The sequence below is a fragment of the Cynocephalus volans genome, chromosome 13, assembly GCF_027409185.1.
Source record: "Cynocephalus volans isolate mCynVol1 chromosome 13, mCynVol1.pri, whole genome shotgun sequence".
NCBI classification, from domain to species: Eukaryota; Metazoa; Chordata; class Mammalia; order Dermoptera; family Cynocephalidae; genus Cynocephalus; species Cynocephalus volans.
The window spans coordinates 4,290,994-4,307,255 of record NC_084472.1 but is presented as its reverse complement, the minus strand read 5'-3'; the positions used below and the strand labels follow the sequence as shown (position 1 = coordinate 4,307,255).

The window sequence follows — 16,262 nt, the reverse complement described above, 5'->3', positions numbered from 1 at the left end:
AAGAAGGTGGACTGGGAGATTTTTTAAAGTTTCTACCAGCTTGAAAAGATTTTGTAATTTTCTATTCCAAATGAGGAATACCTCTAAATTCCTCTTAAAGATTTAAAAAGCATTTGTTTTAAGACAACCTAAATTTGGGTATCTGCTTTACAACAGGACATCATTTTTCTTCAAATTACTCTGTATTAACTTAGGTTCTATTATTTGAGGAATACATTTCCACTTATGGTATACATAACAATATAGGTGGATATAACCTAACATGATCTAATTTTGGCTTCATCTTTTAATTTGCAAACTGTCTTTAAATGTTCTTACTGTTAATGAGCAAGTTTATTAAGAGCACAGGGATGAGAGATGTCTATTAAAACTGGTCAGTATCATTTGAAATTAATGTGGTGAAGAGAAACTATTGTTTAAAGGAAGTTTTTGGATAAGCTGGCAATTGCAATTATTCATTTTCTTTTGGAAAAACCACAGATAGGTGATGAAGTGCAGGTGGATCCTTCATGAACTTGGCCCTGGATATTTGGAATACTTAGGCATTAAGAGGGGTCACTGTTTGTCTGTGTATAAATCACATTTTCTCAAAGCCTCCCTATTTAAATTTGGAAAGTAGAGAACACTCCATTTCACTAGGTAATATTTTGAAGTCAATCTCTAATAGGATGATCTCAAACAGAACATAACAAATGGATCCAAACATAAACTACAACCCACTGACAGTGTAGGAAGAACTTGGCCAGGAAGAACAATGTGAGCTATGCAAAATATACACTTGAAGTGCAGGCTGCACTGGTGCTTCGAAGAATGAAGACAAAAGTTTACTGAAGGCTGAGCTTCTGATTAAAAAAAATTCTTTCAATTCTACTGAGAAATAATTTCAAGCGTTCCTCTCCATCTGGAGGCCAGGATGCAGGAGACAAAAGCTTCTTTACAGAGTGTGCAGAACTTGCACTGATACTCCGAGGACTCTCTGCTACAAGAATGGCTTGCCCGGAAAGCCAAGTGCACTATTCAAAATACTATTATTTATTGCTCCAGAAGCCGAAGGGGAATTTTGAGCTGAGAAAATATAAACCATATTTATCTTTCTGAAAATTCTTATTAAAAAATGATCACACCGCACAGAGTATATGGAAGAAATGTAGGGGACAAAAAAACTTCAGCGGCAAACAGAATGAAGTCACCATAGCAAAGTTCCAACTGTTGTGTAGTGTTTGAGGCTCTGTAAATATTCTAACTATAAACTTCACTCTCCACATTTTTGCTATTTTCACATAGAAGCTTGCTCCTAGCTGAAAGTCTCAGATAAAACTTTTTTAGGTTTCTCTTCATCAAATTATAATTATAAATTATAATTATGGACAAATTATAATTATAGTCAAAAGTGATTATATAAGATGTAAACCTCCACTTGGCAGTTTGCACAAACAGGGTTAAAGCAGAGGTAAGCAAAGTCAGTTTAACAGGATGGACTATCTCCAAAGACAGTGCCTTGATTTACTGACATATCTAGAGAAAAAGTGTTCCTAAGAGTAAGAGTTGACCAGCCCTTAACTTGAAAAAGAAATAGTCACAGATACTTGACAGAATGATTCCAAAATCTGCCCCAGGAAGTAGATGCTTTGTCAGGCCAACATGAGATAGTCTTTCTGTCTGGCTGGAATATCTACTGGCTAATTGGTGTCTGGAACACAGTAACTCCCAATTCATTCATTTATCCATTCACCTGCTCATTCATTCTCGTATTCTTACTGAGCATCTGCTTTACTCCAGCTCGCTACCAGGCAGTCTTAAATACTTGTAGAATCAATGAATGAACTCTGCACCCCCTTCTTCTGATGCCCTGGCCATGAAGCAACTTTCTGCTAAGGTATCTTCCTCCTTAGCTGAGCTGCAGACACAGGATGGCCCTGCCAGGATGTGGGCAGTTCTGTCTGATGGACAGTTACATTTCTCATTGTAAATGACTATCTTCTGTCAGGTTTTCTATATCATTTCCTGTGGTCTTTGCCAATGTGACTTGGCATCTTCAAATATGACACAGAGCATCCAGGGTCTCTGAGCACAAGAGGCAGATGATAAGGTCAAAGGCACGTGGTGGAGGGTGTGTGGGTGGCCAGCTCTCCATAGGCCACAGTTTCTGAATTGTCTCGAGGCTTCTTAAAAATGCATAGCTTAGGTTTATTCACATGTGAGAAATGAAAGTTCTTGTCACTAGCTATTCAGGGGTTTATACAAGACTACTTACATTTTGAAATGTGAACATATGTAACTAGTAAGACCTACTCTGTGTTGTTTGAGTACATTTTCAAGGTCAGTGAAGGACATTATTATATAAATGTTTATATGGCACCTACTAGGTACTAGATACTATCCTAAGTCTGTATGACCACCCTGCAAGGTGGACTACTATCTTCACTTATGATGAGCACAGAGGTGTTTAGTAACTTGTCCAAGGTCACACAGGTTATAAATGGAGGAGTCAGAGTCTGAACTCAGATGATATGGCTCCAGAGTCCATGTTCCTAATCACTGAGCTATTCTCTCAGAAGTAACAACAGTGCGCACGCGTGCGGTGTTTGCTGCAGGCTGGGTGCTACTCTATGCATTTCTTGTGTCCATGAGTGAACTTCATCCATACAGTCACTGGAGGGAGCCTACAGTGAGGTGGGGAAGAGCTTTGACACTGGAGCTCAAAGGCCCACGTTTGAATCTGGCTTTTACACTTCCTGGGTCTGTGACTCTGAGCAAGTAATTTCAAGTCTGTTTGCCTTAGTTTCAAGTTGGGGACAATAAAGTACGTACCTCCATATTTATGGTAAAGATGAAATGAGCTACTCCATATGCAAATGCTTAGAGCGCTGGCTGGCACACAGTAAGCACTATCCTGGTATCATCACTGTTTCCCGAACACTAGGACTCTATCTTAAATAGATTTAGGAGTTTCAAATAGCTTTTCTGTGCCAGCACAAGAGTTCAGACCCAGGCCTTCCAACTGAGTACATGTGTTATTTCCAGTATCTCCTACTTTTAAGAAATAAATCAGCTGTGGAACTTCTACTCCAGTCTCTCATCACTGAGAAAGAATATTTTCTAATATACATACAAAAATTGTTGAAAAGTGACAAAAGGTGTAAACTTTTCAGGAACAAATACAAAATAACAACATACAGGCAGAAAACCCAGCCTGAGGCAAACAGGAAAAGCCAGGCCTTGACTGACTACGATTCAAAGTACTGAAGATCATGATAATAGTTTAGGGTCTTTCAGTAAGGTGTTAGGCTATAAACATTTGTTAAATGACAATTTGTTAAAATTGGTAAACATTCGATGCTCTCTCAGAAGTAAAGTTTCACTAAGTTAAGAACAATCTGGCGGTTTCTAACGCCTGAGGCAACTCTGGAGAAGGCTGACTCTGTCTAGCACACCGGAGCAGCGTCTTCAGAGCTGCCTTGCTCTGTCTTTCCCTGAGTTGCCTAAAGCAGGTCTCTCTGGAAGTCACTTTTAAAACTAAAACTAAACAGTAATAAAAAGAACACTTCTCCAGGCCCCCGGCGAGGCCGGTGCATGCTCTCTGCAATCGCTGGGGGAGGGAGGTTCTCACTATGGTCGGCTTGATCCAGCTCGCAGGCACACGGCCTCCACGGGGTGTGCTTTGATTGTGAAGTATGATCAGTTCTGGGTGATCCTGACCTCCTGCACACGCTTCTGCCGCTCACTGTGAGCCCTGCTTTTGAAATCCCAACTCAACCCTCGCTCTACGTACAGACACACAGTAACAGACGTGACTTCCTTTCCTTTGATCCTCTGGTTTGCTGAATCATAAATCTTGAATGTTGCAATTGTATTAACGTCTGCACAGTCAGATGTAATGAAGTTAATATTGGGTCATTAGCTGCCGGACACAAAACAATTAAACAGAGGGGGGACAGGAAGAACATACTAAAAAAGCAACGGATCTGGTTTGAATGGGATCCCTTCAATTTGCAGAAACATTACCATTATCATCAAAGGTCACAGTTACTGGCAGAAAAATCAATAAAGTTGAGGGAGGGGGGTGTGTGGGAGAAGAGACCAAATACATACATGCAGGATATGTCCTCTGCATTGAAGGAACTTGGTGAAAAGATGGTCTGCTACTAATTCTTGGGAATAAAACTGGTTGTCAGTAAATTGCACCATTCATGTCTTTTCATACCAGCGCAAAACAGAGATTTTAAAATTGCACCTGCCTGTTAGTCTTTATCACCCATTTTCTTGGCCTTTTAGAATGAGGTGTTGAGCTTTTTGTTTTTAATGAAGGCAACCCTTGAATGTATTCCATCTGCCCATTCCAATGACTGCATGTTATCAGCAATCTTTATTACTGGTGATCTGAGGCTACAAGGTCCATTATGCCTGTGACATATACGAGAAAAGAGATTCTAGCATTCTAATCTGAACATCATGGCCTGAGTGTACTACTCTTAATATGATATGTACAGTCTTGACTGACTGTTAGATTAAAAATATTCATTCAGTGCCCCCCTGCTGGTTTGAGAAGTCCAATCTGCCGCCGACGCCGCACTGGGGAACGGCTGCCACGCACTGCTGAACAGGGCGCTCGGGGTACTCTCTCCATTACGGGCAGATCGGTAGTCTCCCACAAACTGATTACATTTGCCATTTCTTAGCTGCCTGCAAATACATTTGCTCATTAACACTGGATCGGTGGAATGCTACAGAAGAGGGCTACTGAGCAATTAAGTATCATTCAAACTAATTCTGCGGAAAGTGACTTCTTTTTTTTTTTTCTTTTTTTTTTTTTTTTTTTTTTTGTCCTTTTCGTGACCGGCACTCAGCCAGTGAGTGCACCGGCCAGTCCTATATAGGATCCGAACCCGCGGCGGGAGCGTCGCAGCGCTCCCAGCGCCGCACTCTACCAAGTGCGCCACGGGCTCGGCCCGGAAAGTGACTTCTTTAATAGCATTTTTCTTCAAAGAATAATCTCCCTCTGGGAGAGAGGACTGGAGAGGGCAAACACAGGGAAGCGGGGTGAGGGGCCATGCGCAGACCTTAGGGTTTCCATCTCTACTTTAGCAGGCTGTTTAGTCACACTAATCTAGAAGTCTTCAATCTTGAAAATTCAAATGAGATTCATTTAACTTTATGTTTTTACTATCTATGAAAACGAATTGCTAATCAAGTTATTGGATAGATAAAAAGCTCAGGAGTATTTTGGATATTTTACAATCAAATTTTTCACATGAATAGATAAAAACCTGCTAATTTCAAATTATTAAATTTATTAAATCAGATGTTATGACACTCAATTTAGAACATTCTGAAAGCTATTAGAATGCATTTCAAAGAACTAACAACAGGTTCCTCTAAAGGCATTATTAATTCAGTTTAGAAGCAGCAGGGTGTAGGAGAAGACACCCAGGATTGAACTCAGAGGTCCTGGGTACATGTCCCTGTTCTGTCCCAGCTGTAAGAGCTTGCACCAGGCGCTTGCTTTCTGAAGGACTTGGCAACTCCCACATTGGGGCCTGCGTGTGCCAGGCTCATGCTGGTTGCTCTACAGACCATGCTGCACCTGGCCAGCAAGGCTGCTTTGGAAGGAGCCACTACCAACTTCATGCCACAGGGGAGGAAAGACACTTGGAGGCCATGCAGGTCATCCAGACCTGGGTGCAGAGTCCCTAGTGGTGATATGAGACTGTGGACTCTGTGTGATGCCATCCAGGTTCTCCATGCAGCTGTGGACATCAGGCAGGATAAGGCTCCATAGTGGCTCCATTGTAGCCACACCTAGAGCTTTTCTACCCCAGAGCTTCGCTAATAGTACCACAGGCAATAGCTAAATAAAGCAATTTAGATTGACATTAAAATTTAAAATTCAGTTCTTCACTAACAGTAGCTAGATTTCAAGTACTCAGTGGCCACATGTGACTAGTGGCTACCATTTTGGACTGCACAGACACAGAACATCTCCACCAGTATAGAAAGTTCTACCGGACAGTGCTGCTGTAAGTGTTGGGCACATCAGTCCATTAGGTCCTCTCCTATCTTCATGGCCCATTGGACCCCTCTGATTTCCCTGCCTCCAAGCCTAGACTTCACGACCACAATTTTCTTGGCATCCTTGATTCTCTTGCTCCTTGGCTTTCTGTTGCTCACCACTCCCTGCCAATCCCTAACGTTGGGCAGGTCATATCCTTTTGATTTCTCTGCTCCTGTTTCTGGGATATATTACTGAAGACAATGATAAAATAATAAAACAAACCTTAACAGGGTCTTCTCTACTTCTCAACACTTCTTTAGCTCATCTTATATTGACTCACTAACTCACCCCATACGATGCCTCGTTCCCTAAACCCTCAGCTCTTTTGTGACCCTCACTGTCCACAGACGACCCACCTCATAGTTGGTCGGGAAGATCATATGAAAACCATTGCCATGAGCTTCCTCTAGCTTTCTCTTGGTTTCCTTTAGACAAAGTGATCCACCCACCATGTTCCACCGGGGAATACTAATTTCCTGCTTCTGGGTCTTTGCTTATGAGGTCTCCCCAGTTAGAAATCTTCCTTCCAATCTCACCTCTACCACAAAGCTGTTTTTAGATCAACCCACCCAAAAACAACCTCTTTCTGCTCCAAACTTTGCTAACCTTCTATCTGTACTTCTCACACAAGTGACCTGATGTTGTACCTACTGAAGTACCTGCAGGTCACCCCACGTCTTCCCCACTCAACACCACCCATGGGAGAAAGGGATGCTTGCTGGATGCAGCTTGGCTCCTCAGCAGCAGCTAGCCCAGTTCTTTTATAGAGAGTGGTTAGGGCATATTTATTGAATGGATATCTATATATCTATTTTTACAAATGTCAGACTAGTTCCTAAGGTAGACAGATTGAATTCAATAATGAATCAATGAACATATTTCTTCTAATGATCTCAAGGTGAAGTTCTACCTAAATGGTTATGTTACCAGAACTTCTGATGGAAGAGCAAGGGTGAGCACCGTGATGGCTACAAGTGCAGTAACTGTGCCGCTGCACGTGCACTATCTTCCCAGGGAGGAGGTTCAAAAGGATAGAGAATGAGCAAAACACAGAGCAAGACTTCAAGGCTGAAATAAACTTACCTTGGGTAGCAATATAATGATTGGGCCGATGATAACCCTGAAAATAAACAAGAAAGAATATTCGATAAACTTAAAATTGATAAGCAGCACAGAAGTCACATGCTAAGTTTACTGAAATGCATGCAACTACAAACAACAAGGGCCACATCATCCCAAGGTTAAATTGCCAGACCCAGTACCAATACATCTCTCTCAGTAAGTGAAGATGCATCAGATACAACAGTTCTGAAACTTGCACGGGAAGTGTGGGTCACTTTGTCATACACTGGCTACAAGATGGTGGATGAGCAGTAAACACTAACAACTTATGGATTCTCTGAAATAACATGATCACGACTCTTATAAGTGCAGACAGGCTTGGGATATGCAATAGAATTTCATTTGTGTTTGGGATGTTATTGGCAACCTGCCAAGCGTTTAACACATATTCTGTTGTATCAGTATTGACAGTTATATCAATAATAATACTCAAAACCATTCGTAAACACTGCTAATGCCATGACATGATGCTGTAGCCAGGGCTATGAACTTAGAGAGGTAGAAATACTGCAAGATGTCTTCCTTTCATCATGGCCATCTATGAGAAATGGGAAAGATGAAAATTGGAACCCAAGAGAGAAGGGAGCTAAGAAATTGTAGGATAAGCTTTTGGAAAAGATAATGCCAACTCAGGGAAACTTATATCAGGTAACATATCATATCACCATAGACCTTAATACTTTCAATTTCTGTCCCCCTCAGATCACCCAAAATTATGTGCCCAAAGCTGGTTGGAAAACAGAAAAAGAAAACTTGGCGAGGAAACACAGGTTTCTCAGACAACTTAAATGCATACTTACAATTGTTCGGAATTTTTTGCACTTAAGTTGATAACAATGTACAACAACACATTCTTTTATACAACTGACCTGCTGCAGGTCTCCAATTGTAGAATCATGACCAATATTAAATAGAATTCTTTTCTAATTAGCTGATAAGCCCCATAAAGGCAAGAATTTTGTCTGACTTATTAGTTCTATATGTCCAGTGCATACATAACAAGATGCCCACTAGATAGGAGGGACTCATTTGATAAACTGAAGTAATCTACAGAGTCCACAAATGGCCTATGTTGCTGAACACCATGGTCATTTCTCAGTCGCCACCTACTTGACCTATCAGCAGCATGAATACAATTAAGCCCCTCAAACTCTCTCAGCTTTCTTCCTACACACTTCCCTGGTCACTTGTCCTCAGTTTCGTTGGCTGGTTCTCCCCTTCACCTTGACCTTGATGTTGGAAAATGCCCAGTCTTAGACTTTTTCCTCTTCTGCACTCACTGTCTGGGTGGTCTCATCCAGTCCCATGGCCCTCAGTACCACCTGTACACCAATGAATTCTATATTCTTGTTTCCAGCCCAGACCTCTTCCTTGAAATCCTGCTTGACACCTCCACTTGCATGCTCGACACCTCCACTTGCCTGCTCGACACCTCCACTTGCATGTCGAGCCTATATTTACAGCTAGATGCAACTAAGACTGAGCTCCTTGTTCCTTCCCTAATGCCTACCCAAATCTGCCCACCAGAGTCTCCTCGGGGAACAGCATCCATGACCCCTCTCTTCCTTCTACACCCCGTGGCCAATCTGTTGGCCAATCCCACTGGCTCTGCCTTCACCGAGGATCCAGGATCTCCACTTCTCACCCTCCACAGCTGCCATGCTGGCCACACCACCATCATCATGCTTAATCCCTTCCACAGCCACCCAGCAGGTCTCCTTGTTTCTAATCCTGCCCACCCAGTGTCTTTTCCTTCCAGCGGCCAGATCATGTCACTGCTCTGCTCAAATCCCTCTAAGACGGCCCATCCTACTCACAGTAAGAGCAGAGGACCTTATAATTGTCACAGCGCCCGGCCCTGCGACCTCTCACCTCATCACTGCAACTTCCCTCGGCCCCTTCCTACCATTCCACCAACACTTGCCTGCTTGTTTTACTTCTGACTCACCAGGCCAGCTGCACAGCAAGGCCCCTGCTCCTCTCCCTGATAGCTACATGGCTCGAGCCCTCATCTTCTCTGCTCAAAGGTCACCTTTACAGGTGAACTGACTCCAGACACTCTACCCTAAATTGCGATGCACCTCCAAACCCGACACTCCTATTCCCCCTTGATGGCTTTAGTTCTCTCCATAGCACATACAACCTTCTAGTATACCACATAGAATTAAGTTATTTTATTTATTGTCTGTTTCTCCAGAATAGAACATCAGCTCTGTTGGTTTTGTTTTTGGTCTGAATTGCTCACAGTTACAACTCCAGCACCTACAAGAGTAACTGACACATAGGTGCTCAGAAGGACCCTACAGACTAAGTGTGTATGGGGCCCTGAGTATTAACCCTTCTCTCTTAAAATAAAATCAAAACCCATAAATCTGCTACGTTCATTATTCTATAGCCTTGCTCATGTTATTTCCTTGATCTAATTGTTTTCTCTCCTCTGTATCTCTACACACCCATTGTTTAAAGCGAGTTCAAATTACCTCCTCTACAATGCCTTCCCTGATCACATTTACTCTTGCAGTCAGCAATTCATTAAACACTTACTAAGTGCTCACTATGTTTCAGGCATGTGCCAGGTGCAGAGGATACAGAGATGAGTAGGACACTGTCCCTGTGCTCAAGGAAACAGTAGGGATTGCAGGAGCTGGGACTTCAGTGTGAAGAGGCTCCCCTGGAACCTTCCAAGGGAAGGTGTGTGACAGTCAACCTGGAGGTGAGATATATTGGAGGAGACACTTCATGTATCAGCTTCTGAACTGCGAGCTGGTGGGAGAAGGAAACAGGTCTTGGACACCTCTGAGTACTCCCATGCATGCTGACTAAACACGCACTGCAGGAAGCAGTGAGTGCCACGCACCCTAGGAAGAAGCGCTGCTTTCATAGAAAATCGAATGGCTGTGTTTTTGGCCATTATCAAAATGGTATAGGAGTCTTCATTTGATGAATGACATATGAACTATTCTTTAAATAATCATTCCCCAGACCCCATCCACAAATCTGTTAACTAAAAATGTCAAACTTTTCCAATTAGTACTAAAACTAGCCTTCTTAGAGTTATGTTTAGATAACTCTTTCCTAGAGGTTGTGATGCTAGTTACTTTTAGTAGCATCTGAGTAACACTCAACTAAGAAAATAAAACAATCTATCTATCTATCTATCTATCTATCTATATATATATATATATATATATCTACAGATAAAACCTGTCCACGGAAGCATCGATGGACTAAGAGACAGTTTATTGGCCAATCCCAGAATGTGCCTTAGGAACCACAGGGAGCTGAAATCCTTTTAATGTGAACTCAGGCCTTGAAGGTAAAGCAACTTTCCCTTGACTTTTCTTTCTACTTTTGATTTCATTCATTCTTTCAACTGAAAACGTGCTGTCTCCTAAAAAATTTATTCTAATGTAAAACATTAAGTTAACATGATGCAGAATGAACAAAGCAGCAGTCTTCAATAATTAAACAGCCTACATATTTAATGACATGTCTTGCTTGCATTAGAAGTCCTGGTGAACAGCTGCAGACTACTTTGAAGGCAACTTAAAAGTGCAGTGATGACTAGAGATTGCAAATCATCGTATTAGGAATTAGAGAGTTTTGTCCCATTAATATGCAAACAGATTTTTCAAAGTGTCGAATACTATAAGTTGTTGACAAAAAATGGAAATAACATTTTCTTAGTCCACATGAGCAAGGGATGGCTAAGAAGGGACAGAATGTTACAGAGAAATTCACGAACAAATAGGCTGACGAAAAAAGGAGTGATCGCTTCTTCACTGCTAAGTTCTACAGTGTGTGGGGCAACATAGATGTGTTTGCTTTTGGACTCAGCCCAGCGTCTGTCCGTCAGTCTTACAGCAGACACAGTTTGGTACATGTCAGAATGGTTGGGTTTACTGACAGTTTCAAAATACATACATCAATATAATTTCCATTGATATAGTCTGAGTTGGTGTCTCCTTCTATTGTCTGCAGCCTCACCCGGGAATGATCATCTGGGAAGGAAAAGAAAAGAAAACAAAAATTAGCAAAAGCAATCTGTTAGACCATCCACACACACGCTGCTTTAAAGATGAAATACTATACACCTTCTCAACTTTCCATTCTGCTATTAAGACTGGAAATGACTTATAGTTCTTTACATTTTATGGTAAATTTCATTAACTTGTTCTTTGATCACTGACAGACATAAAGCATTGGCAAAGGTTTGAGACTTCTACACACAGTCCTGAAAACCATAACAGAATTATTTCTTAGACTGGAAGTTTGAGCAACTTCCCTAGATCACACATGAATGCCGGGATGCTGAAGGCTGCCTTTGACATCTGATGTATGTAAATCCATGGCCCAGCCTTCTGGGAGTCAGACGTGGTCCTAACCTCAGTCATCACCCGTGAGTTCTCTATGCTCTCCCTCTGCACCTGAGGACATCAGAAGGTAAGAGCAAGGCTGTCACCAGCAGCATGTGACCACAAGCCAGTCAGTGATGCCACATCCCAGCCTCCTCTCTGGAGGAGGGGATGTCAGTACCTGCCTCGAATTGAGCTGTTTCAAAGATTAAATGAAAACATAAATTGCCAACATATGATATTTGACACGTATCTAGTACTGTGTAAGGGTTCAAAATTATGGTATTAATTAGCTACATTTAAGTTATTTCCTGAATGAAACATTTTCTCCACAAATACCATTGAGCCATCTCATTTATTTCCTTGAAAATCCATACTTTAAAAAGGAACAGGAGAAAAGCTCCATAAACACAAGGATTTTTCCTGTTTTGATCCCTGCTCTACTGCTGGCTACTAGATTAGTGCCTGGAACACAATAAGGTTCCCTGCCAAATATTTTTTGAATAATTGAAAAGTAAACCTTCTGTTTTTGGAAAAACTACGTCCCTTTAAGAATCTTTTTCCCAAATAAATGTTCTTTTTAGCAGAGGAACTATTCCTTCCAATGAAGCATACACCAAAACCCAATATTTAGAACAGGTGAACGCCAGCTGCCCTGAGAGGAAAGCGTGTCCAGTTTCTGAGTGGAAAGGTGGCCTGGCGAGAATCTCTGCAGAACTGCACTCTCAGTGATGCTAGAGCAGGGGGAGATCCTGCTTCTAAACTGCTGCCGCTTTTTTCAGAGGCTAACATTGCTCAGCATTTCATGTGGGTTAGTGGGTGAGAAATGAAGTTTGAGGCCAGAGCCAGGAGAGCTGCAGATGACAGACCATTTTGTCCCTGATCATGCGACAAGTTGCCTTGGACCTGTTCCTTGGCTTGAATGCTAATGGGTGGAAGTCAAAGTTTCATACTGGGTCCTGAAGTTCAATCTCCTGTTGGCTAAATGTTTTGTCTGTTGTCAACAGTATAGGCAGAAGAAAATCTTGTCAATTTTCTAACCTTTTTCCCTTGATGGGGATTTTTACTTCATTTCATGAGTCATATTATTTTATGTCAGAGCCTCACAATTAGTTGGGGCACAATCCATTCATGTGGAATGTGGTGACAAACTGAGCTGGACAAGGAAGAAAACCTAGAGGAAGTCATGTCTTCCTGCTCTGCTCAAAAAGAATGTGGTGTAGGGGTTATATGTTTCAGCTCTGGGGCCGGGTGTGTGGGTTAGAATCTTCCTCTTATGATTTTGGGCAAGTTACTTAATCTCTCTGTGCTTCAGCTTCCTACTTGTAAAATGGGTTGTCTTCCTCATGGGATTACTGTGAGCATTAAAATAATACACAGAGGGCCGAGCCCGTGGCGCACTCGGTAGAGTGCGGCGCTGGGAGCGCGGCGACGCTCCCGCCGCGGGTTCGGATCCTGTATAGGACTGACTGGTGCACTCACTGGCTGAGTGCCGGTCACGAAAAACGACAAAAAAAAAAAAAAAAAAAAATACACATAGAGATTAGAAAAAAGCCTGGTATGTAGTAAGTGATGGATAAATGTCAATTATTATCATGTGCTGTGTACTAGACACCACACTGTTCTCACTAACTTTACAGGTGACATCCAAATGGACAAGAGCAACGCCTATGCACTCGCAATATCTCTTCGTGGAAACTGCTGTAACAACTAGTTTCCTAGGACACATCTTGCTTAGATCCAGCGGCTCCCTACACATATTTTGCCCACGTCAGGATTTGGAGGGAGGTGAGTTCTCGTGCACCCGCCGGGTGGGTATGGGCTACGGTGGCTTTTGTATTTGTCAGGAGAGCCAGTGCACACACGCAACGCTTCACAGGGCAGGGCTATAAGCAATCCCACTGGCAAAGCCATTCAAGCTTCACGAATGAAAGACACTATAAGAGAACCGAATCGTGGCTGTTGCATGCACATCAGGCTCCTAGTCAGCTCGTCCGAGGGGATGTTAGGTTTACCTTCCTGTACACTTGGACTTTCCCTGGGCGGTTTTTCAAAAGGCAGACAATCACCACACTAGAACCTTCTAATCTGTAGAAGCAGCAGGCCTGTCTTAAGAATACATTGTATCCCCTTGTCAGAATCCCCCTCCCCCTCTCCCACTTTACTTCTCTTAGAACCTCAGGATGAATGCTGCCCATTACACCACCTTGGGCTTCTCAAGTTGTTCTGAACATTCTCTCTAGGGACTTCAATCTCTGACAAGACTGAATTCTCATCTCCTATAAACAGAACCTTTGAAATAAAGTTTGCCCATCATCTCCTACCGTTCAGTCAGTTTGCCCCTCCACCCCCAAATTTAACTTGGCTGCTACTTCTCGAAATTTAATTACTCCCCTAATGATGGAGAAACCAAAAAGACACATGCACAGCATATTTCCTAAGCAGACTGAGATTGTTTTGTCTACATATGCATGGTAGTACCTTTTCTTTTTTAAAAATGTTGATTCTAGTAGATTATGATGTCTTGTGGTCAGAGACTAAGTCATATACATTCTGCATATTGCTAAGAGTACCTTTCCCCAAGGCCGCAGTGCCCACCTCCAGGGGCTCCATTCACAGCACAGTCTGCAGTGCCAGACACACGGCAAGTGAGCAAAAAAAAGTGCTCAACTCTCTACTGTGTGAGTGAATGGGCAGCAGTCCAAGATCGTCCAAGGTGTCTGGACTGTGTCCACAATACCTTTTTCATTAAAAAAAATTTTTTTTAGGTTTATTTTTTATTTTATTTTCTAAATTCAAAATATTTTAACATTTACTTGTACATATTTGTGGGGTAGAGTGTGTTGTTTAAATTTTAGTTTTAATACAGACTTGTCTACTGTTGTCAGAACAGTAAGCTGTTTCATCTTCTAGAAATCTCTCTTACCCAACCATTCCTGCCCACCTCTAAATGTTCAAATTTTGCCCATTTTTCAAGATCCAACTAAATAGCCCAACCTCCGTGAGGTCTTCCCATCCATTCAATAATTTGAGTACCAACTATCTACCAAACACTGTGCTAAGCATGGAGGATACAGTGGTAAACAAGTTAGACACAAGGTACTTGAGTTCATGGAACTTATGGGCAATGGAAAAGACATTAACCAGTAATTTCATGATGATTCAAAGTAATTTTGGTAAGTGCTAAGCTGGAAAGGACGGAGAGTCATAAGAGTGCATGGCAGGGCACCCAGCCTATGCTGAAGATCCAACAAGCAAAATTCCCTAATAAAGGGACATTTAGGCTGAAACCACGAATGTAGGTAGTGGAGAGAACAGAGTTCCTAAATTTTACGTTCAGGAAATAGTGCATGTTCTGGAAGAATCCAGTATATTCAGGACCAAAATAAGGCCAGGATGAAGGACATGCACTTGGTTGTTGAGGAGAAGAGTGGTGGGAAATGAGACCAGACGGGAAGGAAGGGCCAGGTAATTGGGACCTTTATCCTGAGCACAATGGAAAGCCATGGAAGGATTTGAAACAGAGGAGGGACATGCTTCATTTGGTCAGATTCCTCCAACTACTGTGGAGGACGGACAGGAAGAGGTCCCGAGTGGATGTGGGGAGACCAAGTAGGAGGCAGGTGCAGCAGTTGTGGCGAGGGCTGATGACAACTTCACACAGGGAGGTGCTCATGGATGGGGAGCAGTGGGTAGATCTGAGTGGTGCCCACATAGTAGGACTGACCAGTCATCAGTCCATTTAGTTTGGATGAGAAAGTGTCATGATGACTTCTAAGACTCGGGCATGAGAAACAGGGTGGAAGAGGGTGCCACTCAGTGAGATGTGAGCAGTGGAGAAGGGACAGCTTGGGGTGGTGGAGAAACACGAGGAGCACAGTGCTGGACACATTTAATTTGAGGTATTTACCAAATGAGTAGAGCTGATGGCTGGGTATGAGTCTTCCTTCCTTAAACTTCAATAGTTCTTTGATTTTACGTCTTGCTGCCCTTATACGCAGTTATCTGTATACATGTCTTATTTTCCTACAGATCAAAACTACTTAAGGATAGGAGCTATGTCTTATGTACATCGCCACCCTGTGTGCATGCTTCTATGGTGCATAATCAATATATATTTGTTATTTTTACGCCTAAGTGAAAAAATCCCAGCTCACAATGAGACACCACCACATACCCTCTAGAAAGACAAACATGTAAGTCTGACAATACCAAGTGTAGACAAGGATGTGGAGTAATATGAACTCACAGATGCTGCCGGTGGAGCTGAACATTAGCATAACCACTTTGGAAAACAATTTTGTATTATTTAGTAAAGTTGAAGATACCCACACCCTTTGGCCCAATAGTAGGGAAATGAATTATGTGTGCATCTTGATACATATATGAGAATGTGCATAGAAATATTGTTCACAATTGACAAAAGTATAAACAATCCGGATGTCTATCAACAGAAGGGAGATAGAAATTGTGTTATATTGATAAAGTAGAAAGTTATTCAGTAATGAAAATGAATGAGCTAAAGCTCCATACAACAAGCTGGATAAATTATACGAATGTAAGATCAAACAAAAACAAGCCGTACATAGAAGAGTACCAATGCTGTCCAGCAGAACTTTCTGTGTTGATGGAAACATCGGATACCTGCGCTCTCCAGTACAGCAGTCACTAGCCATGTGTAGGTACTGAGCACATGAGATATGGCTAGAGTGACTAAGGAACTAAATTTTTAA

General features: G+C 42.1%; 1 protein-coding gene across 4 annotated transcripts in view; it reads right to left on the bottom strand.

The window, feature by feature from the left end:
- The window catches only part of PTPRM (protein tyrosine phosphatase receptor type M), a 784,215-nt gene that overhangs the window by 75,758 nt on the left and 692,195 nt on the right, over window positions 1–16,262 (bottom strand). For all 4 annotated transcript variants that reach the window (XM_063077465.1, XM_063077466.1, XM_063077467.1 and 1 more), the window contains exons 19-20: window positions 11,099–11,175; window positions 7,136–7,172 (exon numbers count right to left, since the gene is read on the bottom strand). In XM_063077465.1, coding sequence (XP_062933535.1) covers window positions 7,136–7,172; window positions 11,099–11,175 — 114 coding nt within the window. The remainder of the gene's footprint in view (window positions 1–7,135; window positions 7,173–11,098; window positions 11,176–16,262) is intronic.